Source organism: Columba livia, chromosome 1, assembly GCF_036013475.1.
Source record: "Columba livia isolate bColLiv1 breed racing homer chromosome 1, bColLiv1.pat.W.v2, whole genome shotgun sequence".
NCBI classification, from domain to species: domain Eukaryota; kingdom Metazoa; phylum Chordata; class Aves; order Columbiformes; family Columbidae; genus Columba; species Columba livia.
The window spans coordinates 149,725,196-149,739,262 of NC_088602.1; the positions used below are offsets into that span (position 1 = coordinate 149,725,196).

Below are 14,067 nucleotides of genomic sequence, written 5' to 3' on the forward strand. Positions count from 1 at the left end.
GGGGAGGAGGCGTGTGCCGCATGTGACAGCAGCGCGAGTCATTTTTATGAACAGGGAGGTTTCTACACAAAATCACGTTGGGAATATCCCATGGATGGTCCACCCCTCTGCTCCCTCCGCTTGAGTTAGTGGGAGGGATCTGAAGTTCAGGCGCTGCGTGGCTGAGCTCTCATTAGTGACCAGGGACATTTCGTTGACAATGTGGAAGGCAGACAGTGAGAGGCAGATGGCTTTGAATGCAGGATTTACATAGTAATGAGATTCAGGTCACCATAGCTGTCTTTTTCTCTCTGCATTTTGTCTAGGTGTGAGTAGGGATGATGGGATGGGGAGGGACAGAGGAAAATTAACCCCTTCTTCCTAAGAAGAGATTGGCGTTAGAATAAAAAGTTTGTCACGACAGGCTAAAGGACAGTGGGGTATGAGAAAATCAAGAACAGATGAGTCTAGAAGGGCTAAGGGTAGCCACTTTTTAAGTTTCCGGTATGTTTTCTGTGGGAATGGTACAAAGCATCCTAGCCTTAAAATCCCAAGATTTCCTGAAGTTTTTACATTCTGCGTTGCTGGTTTGAGAAAAGGTAGTTTTGGGCTTTTGTCGTTACCAGTCAACTCAAAATTGGGGAAGTTTGTGGGCTGAAGATGGGTCATGGATTCTTGCTACGGGGCCTTTGCTTGTTTCCTTGGAAAAAATTACCCATTTTGCTTGGTTTCTTGGCTAAAGACTTGTCTTCACATGACCATGTAATGACGTGATTAAAACATAATGTTTTCCACTGCAATTGGTAATCCTTAGTATGATCTCAGTAGTGTCAGATCTTATCCTGATGACAGATGGAAAAATGGGAACCATGGGCCCTGTTTCCAGCTCTGGATGGTGGCACTTGATTTACTCAATAGCAAACTCCAGGCATTCCCAAAATATGCATCATGGCCTGAGAAATCCCAAGGCTGTTTTTAAAATGACTCAAGTTTTAAAGCAGTGTGTGCTTCTTTTATCTTTGTCTTCTGCCTTTTTATTTAATAGTTAGAGGAGTATAGGAAAGTAAGTTTTTCTTTCTGTTTTACATCACCTGACTCCAGAAGCTGAGGCTTTAGAAGTGTTGCAAGATCTGCAAGAAGTGTGGGAGAGAAACCTTGGGTGATCCCCGTGTAAAATAGGAACTATGGCACTTAACTGCACATGGCAGTCTGGGCTAAGGAAGGGAAAATAAGGCAGGCTTTTGTGTGCGGAGGTGGGTTTTGTACAAGGCGTTCAGTATTTATTAGATACTTTTGATTCTTCCACTTAGAATGTGTTTCTTTCGGAACACATTTAGGGTACTAAGGGGAAGATTCGTCTTGTCTCACCTTGGCTACTGGAGTTTCGGGAGTGTGTGTAGCCTCGGTGAAGGAAGATTCAAACCATCCCAAGGCAGCAGATCAAATCCCGCTTGCTGATGTGTGTGTCCCTCCACTGACTGCATGGTACCTGGCTAAGATTTCTACCTGGCTGAAGCATGAAATGACCCTCACCTTAAGCTCCTGTGGAAATGTGAGCTAAGACTGATTTTGCTTATTTGGGTGTCTCCTGCATGGCCCCAGCTGGGGATCGCTCCGGAGAGCTGAAGCAAAGTTTTACCTTGTCCTCTCCTTCCTCAGCAGGGCTAATATCAAAACTCACTGAGCAGAGGTGCCTCAGTGAGCATCTTCTGAAACTGACAGTAAATGCATAGCAGGAGTGCTGCCACAGTTTGGCTGTTTGGGCAGGGAGGGAAGAGAAAATCTGATGAGGTGCTTTGGACAGACTGGGAAGTAAAGGCTTGTTGGGTACTTCCTCCTGAGGAAAAGTCTTAGGTCGAATAGATCTAATTATGTTATTTCTCTGTTTTATGGTTACATCCATTTATTTAAAAAGTCAGTAATCCTTTTATACCGGTCCTGTAATGATTATTTAATGTCTGGCTGTTTGTGAAGCCCACCGAGCTGCGTGAACAGAGGATGCTTCACCATAGGGAGTCCACACGCTTCCTCCACAGGGTGGCAAAATGGTCTGGAGAACCTTCAGTGGGGACCTTAATTGGGTGGCCTTCAACCCACAACATTTGGTTCATGCTTAATTTTCCAGCCTGCCGAATGAAAATAATGGTAGTTCTCTCCTTTGCAAACTGCTGAGAAATGAAGGGCTGTCTCTTGGTGAAACGCTGCAAGAGGACTCTTCTGTAAGGACAAATATTCACTGACACTCATGCTTGGTTAGCAGACGCTTTGTTGGTGGTTGGTGGTGCCCTCGGCTCCACGGGAGCGGTGACACTTGTTGGCAGCAGGCAGCTTCATGAGCATCGTGATCTGCATGGGGCTCCCCACACCAGCCACACAGATCTGCTCCCATTGCTGATGTTTTCTAACCTCTTCCTTTGCAGAGCCCCTGAAATCATCCTCGGTTTACCGTTTTGTGAAGCAATCGATATGTGGTCGTTGGGATGCGTCATTGCAGAGCTGTTCTTGGGCTGGCCATTGTACCCAGGAGCTTCGGAGTATGACCAGGTAGGTACAGATATTGCTGTGGATGCTGGTAAAAGCACAGGTGTTTTTTGCTTCTCTTGGCGGAATGAACAGACGTCAACTTTTTCTGTTTCACTAACAGGGGATATGTGTTTCTTATCCTCCCAAGTCAACTTTTTATTATCCACCTGGGGAATTTGTTCTAGGTAACCTGTGTGCTGTTTGGTACACTGGCTTTTAAGACCTGACCATGTAAGGAGAGTCTCAATCAAGAGTCAACACTGCTGTTGACTAGAGAGCTCTGTGTGTGTCTCTCCTCACCGAGCAGAGCAAGGACCCTTTCTCTGATGTAACAACGAGTGCTGAGTAAAGGTTTATTTGTCGGAAGAAACTGCACAAACTCTGCTGTGTTTCATAACCCCTTTTATGGGGGTGCATATTAAAAGCAATGACAAGGAGAACGTTCACAGTGGTGTAGGTTTCCAGCTAATATAAGCTGTTGTGCTTTTCTCACTATAGGCTTTTGCGCTCCTTTTGTAGACCTAAAACTGATAGTGTAGTGGCTGCTAGAACAAGGGCTGCAGAACACTTGCCATTCCCATACTCTTCTTCAGTATGATCTTTGCTGTCTGCAAATGCAGCCTGAAAAGGTCTTTTTTCTTTTAGAGAATTAAAAAAAAAAAAAAAAGGCAGGGTAATAAATAGGTTTTTAATATATGAAAATGTTTCTTTGACTCTTCTTTTGCAACTAGTATATTTTTAGTCAGAGCTTTAAAGGTGAAATTTGGCAAGGGAAATAACCTGCAGTGAAAAGCAGGGCCATTAGTGACTCCAAAGGAAATCAGATGTAGCTGAAAAACTTAGAAGCATTTGAAAATCACATACCAAGCATGAAGAGTAGGTTTTTTTTCCTCCTCCCTGCCGCACTCCTTTGAATAAATAAATTAAAGTCTGAGATCCTGGAAGCACAGCACCTTTTAGCTGTGTGAGTGCCAGCGAGGTCATACTTATGGAAGTAACCCAAATAACAAATAAGTCATGTAGGCAATAGAGATGAAGTACTTTACCTACTATGAGGGTGTCAGTTCATTTGAGTGTGTATTTCATCTAAGTTCAAAGATAGTCACTTCATAGTCCTCTGTTTTGAACTTCAAACTGCTCTTTAGGAAAGCCTGTGCTCTCAGCTGGGGGAAAAAATAGCAAAAGTTAGAGCACAAAAATCAAATTGTTGAAATTACCTCCTGGAGAGGAAAGCGCGCAAAGCAGTGAAACACCCCATTGAAATCTCTGTGTGGGTCTTCCTCTTTGACCTTCAAAACCTAGAGACTTTCCTCCCTTTATCCGTAGGCTTTGTAGGAACGTACCGTAGGGGTGTGGGTTTCCAGTGATGTACGTGATAAATGGAGGGATGCCATATGGGAATTCTCTTTCCGCTCATTCCTTGCACTGGGGTGTTTTTTTGGTGAGGTCTAACCACGTGCTACATTTTCACTTTTAATTTGTTCTGTTCTTTTAAATGCCTCCTGCCCTCCTTCACAGAAGACCTCCAGAGATCTTTCATGGGATGAACAGTGACCTCTCATCCTTCTCTTACAGATTCGCTATATTTCACAGACGCAGGGCTTACCAGCAGAGTATTTGCTAAGTGCAGGGACAAAGACCACGAGGTTTTTCAACAGGGATACAGACTCACCGTATCCTTTGTGGAGACTGAAGGTAGGAAGGTGTTCTCTTGTTTCTTTTGCTTTGCAGTTGTTGGTTGGAAGCGAGGAGACATTCAGGTCACCTCAGAGCCTAGGTCTCTGCTTTTTGCAGTGCAGCACAGACATTGGGGTGGGTATAGCCCGAAGTAAAACTGCCGTCCCCGAAGTCTGCAGCACTTAGCCCTCCTGCTCGGCACCGCTTTGTGGGAAATTTAAATCTGGGTTTGACCTGGAAATCTCCCTCTAAGTAGTCTATGAATTGATGTGTACTTTAAATGAAACATGCCCTGGGGAGACTTCGCTCTAATATCTAATGCATTGTGGAAAAAAAGAAAAAAAAAAAGATTCTGACAATCAAAACCGCTTGTAGTGTAAGTGAACCTCGTGTCTCTGGTACGAGTGTGTTTGGTACCCAAGGAGAGAGACCAGTGGGCTTCTGACTGTGAGGATGGGATGCTGAGCCTCTCACTGAGGTGGGCATAGGAGACTTCTGGGACTCCCACTGTGGTTGGGAGGATCCTCTGAAGTGAAAAATAAGAGACATATCACCTTATGACACAAAAGTTGTCGTATAACCATAGGGGAGGGAGCGTGAATGTTATCTGCTCAGGCGAGGGAGACGCGATGGTCTCTGATGAGGACAGGATAAGGCACAAGCTGGAAGTGGCACATAACCCACAGCTGATTGCAGGGCAGTTCTGGTCAATGCCTGTCTCCTGTTTTGAGCAGACACCAGATGATCATGAGGCAGAGACGGGGATTAAGTCGAAGGAAGCAAGAAAGTATATTTTCAACTGTTTGGATGATATGGCACAGGTAAGAGCACTGGTGAGTAACCAGCAAGACTGCTTCATGTGCTGTTGGGCAACACTAACAGAGGGGAACGACATGATTTCTCTGTGTATCCTATTCTTGTGATAGCTCCTGAGAAATACCAGGTTTATGCCTACCTAATCAGCTCCTTATGTGCTGCTGTGTAGGGAAAACTGCACACAGGGGCACGTGGGCTCAATGCACTGTAGTAAAACAGCCTTGGAAAATGGCTAAGTCACGTCTCTGAGTGTTTTCCCTTGTCTCTCCTGTGAGCAACCCCTGGCAAGTCACTTACTTCTCTGTGCTTTAGTGGTGACATTTGTAAAGTGGTGACATTGGAAATAATCACCATGCCCGCAGAAGAGCGTGGTCACTGTAAAACATGGCTGTCTAGGGGAATAGGGTGTACTAATTCAGTGTCAGTTCCATGTGGCTGTGAAAGTTAATTACAGACTAACCATTCCTGTGACTGGACTTTGTGCTGGCAATCAAACTGTCGCACAAAACTGGTACAACACCAGTACAAAACCGGAGTTTGTGCTAGCAAAGTCCAGACATTGTAGCATTCACAAGCAAACATGCAGAAATAGAGGATTGTATAAATGAATGAAATAACAAAAAAGGTTTTTTTCTCTGGTACCTGATACACGAATGGGATGTTTCCCCATAAACCTACTGACAATTTTTATTTGTTCTATGTATCTTTTTTGCTCACAGGACACATAGTTAAGTATCAGATAGCTCTGTCCTTTATGTGATAAATACACTGATTATTGGAGCTTGCCTGCTACCACATGGAAGCTGTTCATCTTCAGTGGAGGGTGACTAAGTGTTTCATTAGCCACTGACCCAAGCGAGCTGAACACTTAACAGTCTGTCTGGAGAGCTGACGTGCACAAGCCAGATGATGAGCCACTGCGGAGTCTGCCGTGTGACTTCAGCAACTACCCCTTTAGACAGGGAGGCTCCCAGGGCATGTGCTCCAACAAGGAGTAAACACAGTTTGCTGAAGACCTGACCATCTGCTCTTTCCCTTCAGCGCTCACCCTTGTCCTTTTTCCTTCAGGTGAACATGACAACAGATTTGGAAGGAAGTGATATGTTGGTGGAAAAGGCGGACCGACGGGAGTTTATAGATCTGTTAAAGAAGATGTTGACGATAGATGCAGATAAGAGAATAACACCCATCGAAACTCTGAACCACCCTTTTGTCACCATGACGCACTTGCTCGATTTCCCTCATAGCACACAGTACGTGGCTTTCTTTTGCCTTGGGGTTTGAATTGAGGGATGAAGAGGGGAGCTAGTTGTGGTGGAGAGCAAATGTGTCTAAGGGGCATTATTAAGATGCTTAAGCTCTAAGTTTTAATGTTTTTCTGGTTAAAAAAGAGGATTGCCAACTCTAAGGTTGCAAGAATTATGTTGTAGGTGCTTGGCATTTAAAACACTGCAGAGTGTGCTACGTTCATTATGTAAATATTCAATAATTACATATGTTTGCATTGAAATGCAGAAGAAATTATGCAATTAGTGCTGAAAGTATCAGTATATCTCAAAGTAATATAGTCCTGATTGTTACTGCAGCAATCAGCCTTATCTGCAGTGGGGAGCCAATCCTTCCTCCCAGAACATTCCCATCTTGCAGGGGTCAATTTGGGGATGCTTGCTTTTTAAGGGAAGAGCTTTTTCTGCAGCAGGCTGGTTTAGAGGCACAGGCAACGGAACAAGGAGTTTTAGGCTTTGTTGTTGCCTGCCTATGTAACTTCAAACACCACACTCTGACCTCAGTGGAAACAGTTGTGGAATGGAGAATGGGCTCCACTGCCCAGTGGAGACGTGAGGATGTGTCATGCCTTCCAGCCCGACTCCTCATTCTCTGGGGGCTGCGTCATGGAGCGCAGCAGCCCAAAATGCAAGAAATCCGCACCCAGCACTTGCTCATGTGCCCCCAGCAGGTCGCATAGGGCCGGGTTCTCAGGTGCAAGTCAAGGCCGACACGTAGTGGGAGTTCTCCAGAGCCCTCAGGCCCACCTACCTTTGAGCATCCTGCTCTACAACACTTTGCAGTTCACAGTATCACAGTATCACAGTATGTTTGGGATTGGAAGGGACCTCAAAAGATCATCTAGTCCAATCCCCCTGCTGGAGCAGGAATGCCTAGGTGAGGTCGCACAGGAACATGTCCGGGCGGGTTTTGAATGTCTCCAGAGAAGGAGACTCCACAACCCCCCTGGGCAGCCTGTTCCAGTGCTCTGTCACCCTTACTGAGAAAAAGTTTTTTCTCAAATTTAAGTGGAACCTCTTGTGTTCCGGCTTGATCCCATTACCCCTTGTCCTATCATTGTTTGCCACCTAGAAGAGCCTGGCTCCATCCTCATGGCACTCACCCTTTATATATTTATAAACATTAATAAGGTCCCCCCTTAGTCTCCTCTTCTCCAAACTAAAGAGACCCAGCTCCCTCAGCCTTTCCTCATAAGGGAGATGCTCCAGTCCCTTAATCATCTTTGTTGCCCTACGCTGGACCCTCTCCAGCAGTTCCCTGTCCTTCTGGAACTGAGGGGCCCAGAACTGGACACAATATTCCAGATGTGGTCTCACCAGGGCGGAGTAGAGGGGAAGGAGAACCTCTCTCGATCTACTAACCACCCCCCTTCAAGGGGCTTTTGCAGGCCATCCCATCCCCATGGCAGGAGAACAGTTACTGGCACAACACTGTGCTTCATTGGGTGCTATGTGCATGGCTGTTTGGAAGTTTGGGTACAAAAATATAAGGGATGCTTAAAAAGCCATAGGATATGTTTGTGTGGGTACTGCAGACCAGCAGGTTACTCTGTGTCCCCTCTCCTGCCCATATGTGTACTCTTACCTGCGGTATTTCAAGTTCATTTAAGGTAGTTTCCCTCTGTGAAGGAGGTGTATCTGCCTTTTCATTACATTTGTCACAAGATAAGAGCAGCTGCTTAGCAGAAGGTAGTGGGTGCACAGTCTGCATAGACCCAGACTTACCCTTCATAGACATCTTTGAGCATTTTTATCTATAAGTAGATAGTAAGTGATAAATGTAATGGAAACAGGATGGGAGATTGTTGTGCTAAACAAAGAGAAAGTAAGTTTCATATAAAAACATTCATAAATTTAAAAATGACAGTGTTTTCCAACAGTGTTAGTATCATATAGGGTAGTCTTTTTATTTGCAAAAGTCCTTCTTACTGTGCAACAACTGATTATAAGATGGGAGAGATGTGTGGCATAATGCATCGCCGTCAGAAATCTTTCCGTAACAGTCCATAATCACATCTTCATTTTTGAAGAGCTTGGTTGTGGGCTGCTCAAGCAAAACCCCAGAAAGGTTGAAAATACCCTTGGGGCCAATAGCAGTCAAAATTTTACCCAAATAAAAAATTCAGCATCAGGTCTCCGAGTAGTAAATGATATGCCAGCCAGGTGCATAACCCCACGCAGCCCCTCTGCTTTGGAAGCAGCGATGGGTAAAGAGAGCAATAAGCTGTAACCAGCGTGGCAAGCTGATGGAAATTTTGCCTGTGATTGCCTGTGGTTTGGAGAGTAGAAACTTCAAAGCCTCAGGAGGTGCAGGGAGTTGTAATCTCTCTTGAAAGTAAATCAGGCAGCAGAGAAAGTGAAAATGTATGGAAGATGCAGCTTCTGGAAAGAGTCTCTGCCGTGGTGTGCTTCAGAGATGCTGCAAGCTTGAGCAGCCTGAGAGGGACCCTTCTGCTTACTTCCAAGCAAAAAGCAAAGCCAGTTAGCTCCCTATTTCACGTGTATTTAACTGCCTGGCTCTTAAGTTCTTGAGTACTTTTCAGTCTTCCTGTCTGTTTTGTTCTGTCCCTGCCTTCTTGTTTTTCCCTCTTTTTTTAAGACAGAGAACACCGTATTATATTAGTAGAGATTATACCTTGTTATATCAAAACATTTGATAACACAAAACATTTAACCATGTACAGAATATACACTCTTTCCAGTGCTTTCTGTTTTTTTGGAGGGAGAATTATATTCATACTTGACTAGAAAAATGCAATCCAATAGTCTTCCATATTTATTTGATAAGCGTTTGATATTTCTGAATGTTCTGCGACTTACAGGTATTTGTAGTTCTTTAAATGAATGCACATAATGCGCAGCTATGCACAGTGTCCTGAGCCTGTCTTGTCTGCAGGTATTTATGGCACAGATCCAGTTATCAAGATATTACCTGTAAGAGAAGAAAGATGACCATGTGAGTAAGAGACAAGACAGAGATGAACAGATCTAGGTCCTCCTCCTGACCAACCCTAGGGATCGTATGAGCTTGTTCCTTTCAGAGGGACAATTTGTTTCTTAAAAATTATGTGAGGATGTGTTTACCTCCCCTACCTCCAGTAGCTTAGATCGTTACAAAAACAAATTATGCATACAGCTGATTTTTTTACAGCTGCAGCTGATTTTCCCTGCTTAGATTTTCTATTTTTCTGGGTTGGGATAATGGAAATAAAATCAATGCCTTTATACTTTTTGGGGTTGTGTTTCAGACTCTGAGGTCACATTTGTAAAAACTATTATGGAAGAATTGTGGAAAACCTATATTGGTTTTTAGACCTTGGAAAAAATAGATTTTATTAAAAATACAGCTTTACGCAAGATCGCTATGTTGTTACCTTTTAAACCTCCATATGCTTTGGTATCCCAATTATAAAAAAGAAATAATACCAACAGTTTCATGTACCAGGCACATGGAGTGCTCTAGCAATGCAGAGAGTATTTTGTCTCTTTTACCGGGGATACAAAATATGATAGCTCTCAGAATGTCCATTGCTGTATCAATAACATTTAAACAAAAGTCTGTGTAGAGGTAGAAGCTGTAATTTTTCTCCCCGGAGATCTGATTCTGAGTCTGAGATAACCTTAAAACCTGATTCCCTCGGGACATTGATGAATCTGATTTGGCATCATCTTTTGCCATGTGAATCGTCCCATTGACTGCAAGAGGACAGCTCATGTGCTTTTAGATAAGCATCTGCGGAAGCGTTTAGCCAGGCAGGGCAATGTTTTAACCGCTTGGCTGGACTCTGCTCTCAGTGAACTGCTTTTTTAAAAGGAACAAGAAAGATTTTTCAGGGGTCTCAGTGACCAAGAACAGTAAAATTCTTTCTTGCAAAAGACTTGTAAAACTGCCTTTGGGCTTACATCGAGTTGTCTTTTTCCCTTAGCCTCAATCATCACAAAAAAAAAAAACAGTCTGTATCTTTCTTTCTTGCTCTCAATCTCTCTCACTCTTTTAAAATAGCCACTTTGTATTTCTTGCCCTGACACCGAAAGAGCAACCGATTTGCTGGCTTTTCTGTGACTTAGATTGCAGTGTTCAGACCCGTGGGGGCACCCAGGAGTCCCAGAGCTGCCGCCCCCCTCTTGACACCCATTTGACCCTCTTCAGCGCAAGGCAAATCTGACTCTCACCAGTTAAGAGAGACCTGCATAAAATAGCAAAGGGCTTTACAAGCCTAGAAGGTGCCAAGCCTGCAGTTGAGACCTAATGCAGGGCCACTGTGATGAGCTGTTACCTGTGTTGGTTGATGGGTTGGTTCTTCCCTGTCCCCGCTTTCCTTACACAGTGTCAAGTCCTGCTTCCAGAACATGGAGATTTGCAAGCGGCGGGTGAATATGTATGACACGGTGAACCAGAGCAAGACACCATTCATCACCCACGTGGCCCCGAGCACATCAACCAACTTGACCATGACTTTTAACAACCAGCTGAACACAGTCCACAACCAGGTAAGGACATCGAACAGAAGCAGCCAGTGCTTGGAAGGTTTAAGTCCGTAGGGTCTAGAAGGTGAAAAGCAAAGTAGCATCCCATTCAGCATGCGTGCAAAAAGATGGTGCTTTTTTACTCTCTTTCATCTGTTCTTCCTCATTCTCTTTTCTTCAGGCAAGCAGTAATCTTGTGACATTTTGTACAACGGTGAAATGTTGCCCTCAGTTGTTTATGTTGTTGTTTGGGGTGATAAATCCTGCTTACTTGGGAAGTTGCTATGGGGAAAAGCTCATTAGTCCCTTAATGCAGCAAGCAGGACTGCACTCCCTGGGTCAGGCAGAAGTATTTGTGATCTTACAGCACTTCTTCAAACGGAAGGAAAGGAATTTAAATCCTTCTATAACAAACACAGCACTGTAACTGATCAACAGGAAGGAAGAGTTTAGTGGTAATGTTTATTCTTACCTCTCACTGATTTTAATGCAGGTGCCACAGTTGATGTGGGGACCCTGTGCACGTACCCCCACTCTGAACACGTTGTACTCCACACTGGTGGGCTCTGGCTTTGTAGTGATGCTTTGGACTCTTGAATTAGTTCTACGTGCCCCAGTGTTGGGCTGACAAAATTTATGTGACTAGCAGGCTAAGTTGTTTACTGCGGTACTGTATTATAACAGTGAAAGGAAACTTTCCAGGGACAACACCCTAGGAGGCTGAAGCTGAAGAAATAGCTAGTCTTTTAAGCCTGTTTAGAGCAGGCTGCACAAGATTCACTCTAGACATTGCAGGTGGCATTGCAGAAATGGTGCTTGGAAAGCAAGGCAGATAGAGGAGTCTGTGCAGATGTACAGGCTGTTCCTGTGTCACTCAGAAAAGCAGACTTCATGACTCAGTTCTCAATATATGTGATCGCAGAAGGTCTTTTGGAACAATTCGTTAAGCAGGTGCAGGCAGAGCTAGGTCATGGCTTTGTGTGATAGGGTATTAGTTGCAAACACTGGTTCCCTTTCTTGGCTGTTTCCGAGATGCTGACTAAAGAAATGTGGGCTACGTGCTCCCCTAGGCCACAGCTGCAGGTCAGGGACACCATTTGTACCACAACTTCTAGAAGGAAATGCAGACTTGCTTTCGTTTCTTCACAGCTCACTAGATGTTAAGATCGGTTGTTGGCTGGGGAGATCCGTGGTGATCACTGAATTCTCGTAAGGGGTGTGTGTTGTGAGCAGAACCGGTATCTCCAGTGTTCCTAGAAGAAGTGGTAGAAACATTTCCTGGAAGAGTGTTTTAATTTGAACAAGCTCTAAACTTTTTGCTGTTCTCTTCAAAATACCACTCATCTTGGCTCTCTGGTGCTTCCTGTCTCTGCAAAATATCTGGGGATTGTCTCCTTCCGTTTACAGCTCCTGAGATCAGGAGTGTGGGAGCTGTCGTGTTTGCTGCTCGGTGTGTGGCACAAGGGAACAAATCACACTTCCCTGCCTCTGCACAGAGAGGAGGGAGAAAGGTTTCACCATCGTGTCCCTCAGAGCTGTGGTTGCAGCTGTGTTGGTGCAGCTCGGGTGCCCTTCCTGGGCCCAGTAGCAATCGGGGCAGCACGAAATGCTGAGCCTGCTGCCTCCTGCAGCCTTGATCAGAGCCTTGTCCCTGGTTCATGCGTTCACCATGAGAAAGTGTTGTCTCACCTGTCTCCAGCAGTGGTTCTGGTGCGTTTGGATGGAGGGGAAGCGTGGGTCTGGCAGAGCCTAGCTGCCTAGACATCAATGCTAAGGGCATATTTTTATAGAGCAGTGGCAGAGCTGTTTAGGGGTTGTTTGCAGTTGTTACGGACTCAGTCCAAATAAAAAACAAATCACCCTTAGATTTCTAGATGTTTTGCGGAACACTGCGCTGGTTTGTGTGGCTTTGCAACATCCCATGCTGGAGTTTCTGCTCTGACAGTCAAGCCAAGAGAAGTTTGGACTTTGAAAATATTATTATTACCTACTGTTATACCTTCTGATTCTTTCAAATTCAAAACCTAATCCAAAGGGCATGTTCTGTCTTAAATACAAAGTAAAGGAAAGGCTGGAATGAGTCTCCCCTCTCAGGATGAAGCTTCAGAGGGCATGGAGGTCCTGAGTTTCTTTTACTTAAGAAATATGAGCTGCTTCTAGAGTATGTGCATGGTGAGAGAACAGTGTGATTTCTGGGTAGTAGCATTTTCTGAACCCATATTCTGCCTGCTGCAAGTTGAAGCCAGTAGGGCGATAAATGGGGCTACAGTTCTGCTGTGGAGAAAGCACTGTGTCTCCAAGCAGAACGCGGCAGCACCGCATGGCTGGAGGTCCCATGGTGTGGTACAGCTGCAGTTACTCAAGCAGACCGTGTTCCTTTCCCCATCACTGCCCTTGCTGCTGCGCTTCTCAGCGTCCTGTTCTACCCCTTGTTTGGTTTCAGTTTGCTGTTTTGTTTTGGTTTTTTTACTTTATCTTACACTATTTTACTTTTTTATTTTCTTTTTGGATTTTGCTTCCTCCAACGTACCCATCTCCCTCATTTTTTTTGTTGTTGTTTTTGTTTAATTCCCATCATGCCTTTAGACCACCAACCTGGCTCCCACCTCCTCCAGTGCCACTATTTCCTTAGCCAACCCCGAGGTCTCCATACTAAATTACCAATCTGCACTCTACCAGCCTTCAGCGGCGTCCATGGCTGCGGTGGCCCAGAGGAGCATGCCCCTGCAGACAGGAACAGCGCAGATCTGTGCCCGGCCCGACCCCTTCCAGCAAGCTCTCATCGTCTGCCCACCAGGCTTCCAAGGTAAGCAACAGCCTCCCCAAGTCTTGGTCAGTCACTGCTCCCTCCCCGCTGCTGTTTCATCCAGCTCTTGGTGGAATCACAGAATGTCAGGGATTGGAAGGGACCTCAAAAGATCATCTCGTCCAATCCCCCCACCAGAGCAGGAACACCTAGGTGAGGTTACACAGGAATGTGTCCAAGCAGGTTCTGAATGTCTCCAGAGAAGGAGACTCCACAACCACCCTGGGCAGTCTGTTCCAGTGTTGTTACCCTCACTGAGAAGAAGTTTCTTCTCGTATTTAAGTGGAACCTCCTGTGTTCCATTTGGTATCTATTGCCCCTTGTCCTATCATTGGTTGTCACCAAGAAGAGCCTGGCTCCATCCTCGTGACACTCACTCTTTACATATTCATAAACATTAATGAGGTCACCCCTCAGTCTCCTCCAAGCTAAAAAGCCCCAGCTCCCTCAGCCTTTCCTCATAAGGGAGATGCTCCACTCCCTTAATCATCTTCGTTGCTCCTTAGCGCAGAT

The 14,067-nt window shown here is 45.0% G+C and overlaps 1 protein-coding gene across 7 annotated transcripts in view; it reads left to right on the forward strand.

Moving 5' to 3' along the window:
- Window positions 1–14,067, forward strand: part of HIPK2 (homeodomain interacting protein kinase 2) — a 134,767-nt gene that overhangs the window by 96,335 nt on the left and 24,365 nt on the right. The window contains exons 3-9 of one of the 7 annotated variants that reach the window (XM_065037943.1): window positions 2,400–2,523; window positions 4,078–4,197; window positions 4,914–5,012; window positions 6,064–6,248; window positions 9,178–9,237; window positions 10,610–10,772; window positions 13,335–13,554. In XM_065037943.1, the coding sequence (XP_064894015.1) occupies window positions 2,400–2,523; window positions 4,078–4,197; window positions 4,914–5,012; window positions 6,064–6,248; window positions 9,178–9,237; window positions 10,610–10,772; window positions 13,335–13,554 (971 nt within the window). The remainder of the gene's footprint in view (window positions 1–2,399; window positions 2,524–4,077; window positions 4,198–4,913; window positions 5,013–6,063; window positions 6,249–9,177; window positions 9,238–10,609; window positions 10,773–13,334; window positions 13,555–14,067) is intronic. The other 6 variants (XM_065037977.1, XM_065037949.1, XM_065037959.1 and 3 more) reach the window with 6 other exon arrangements.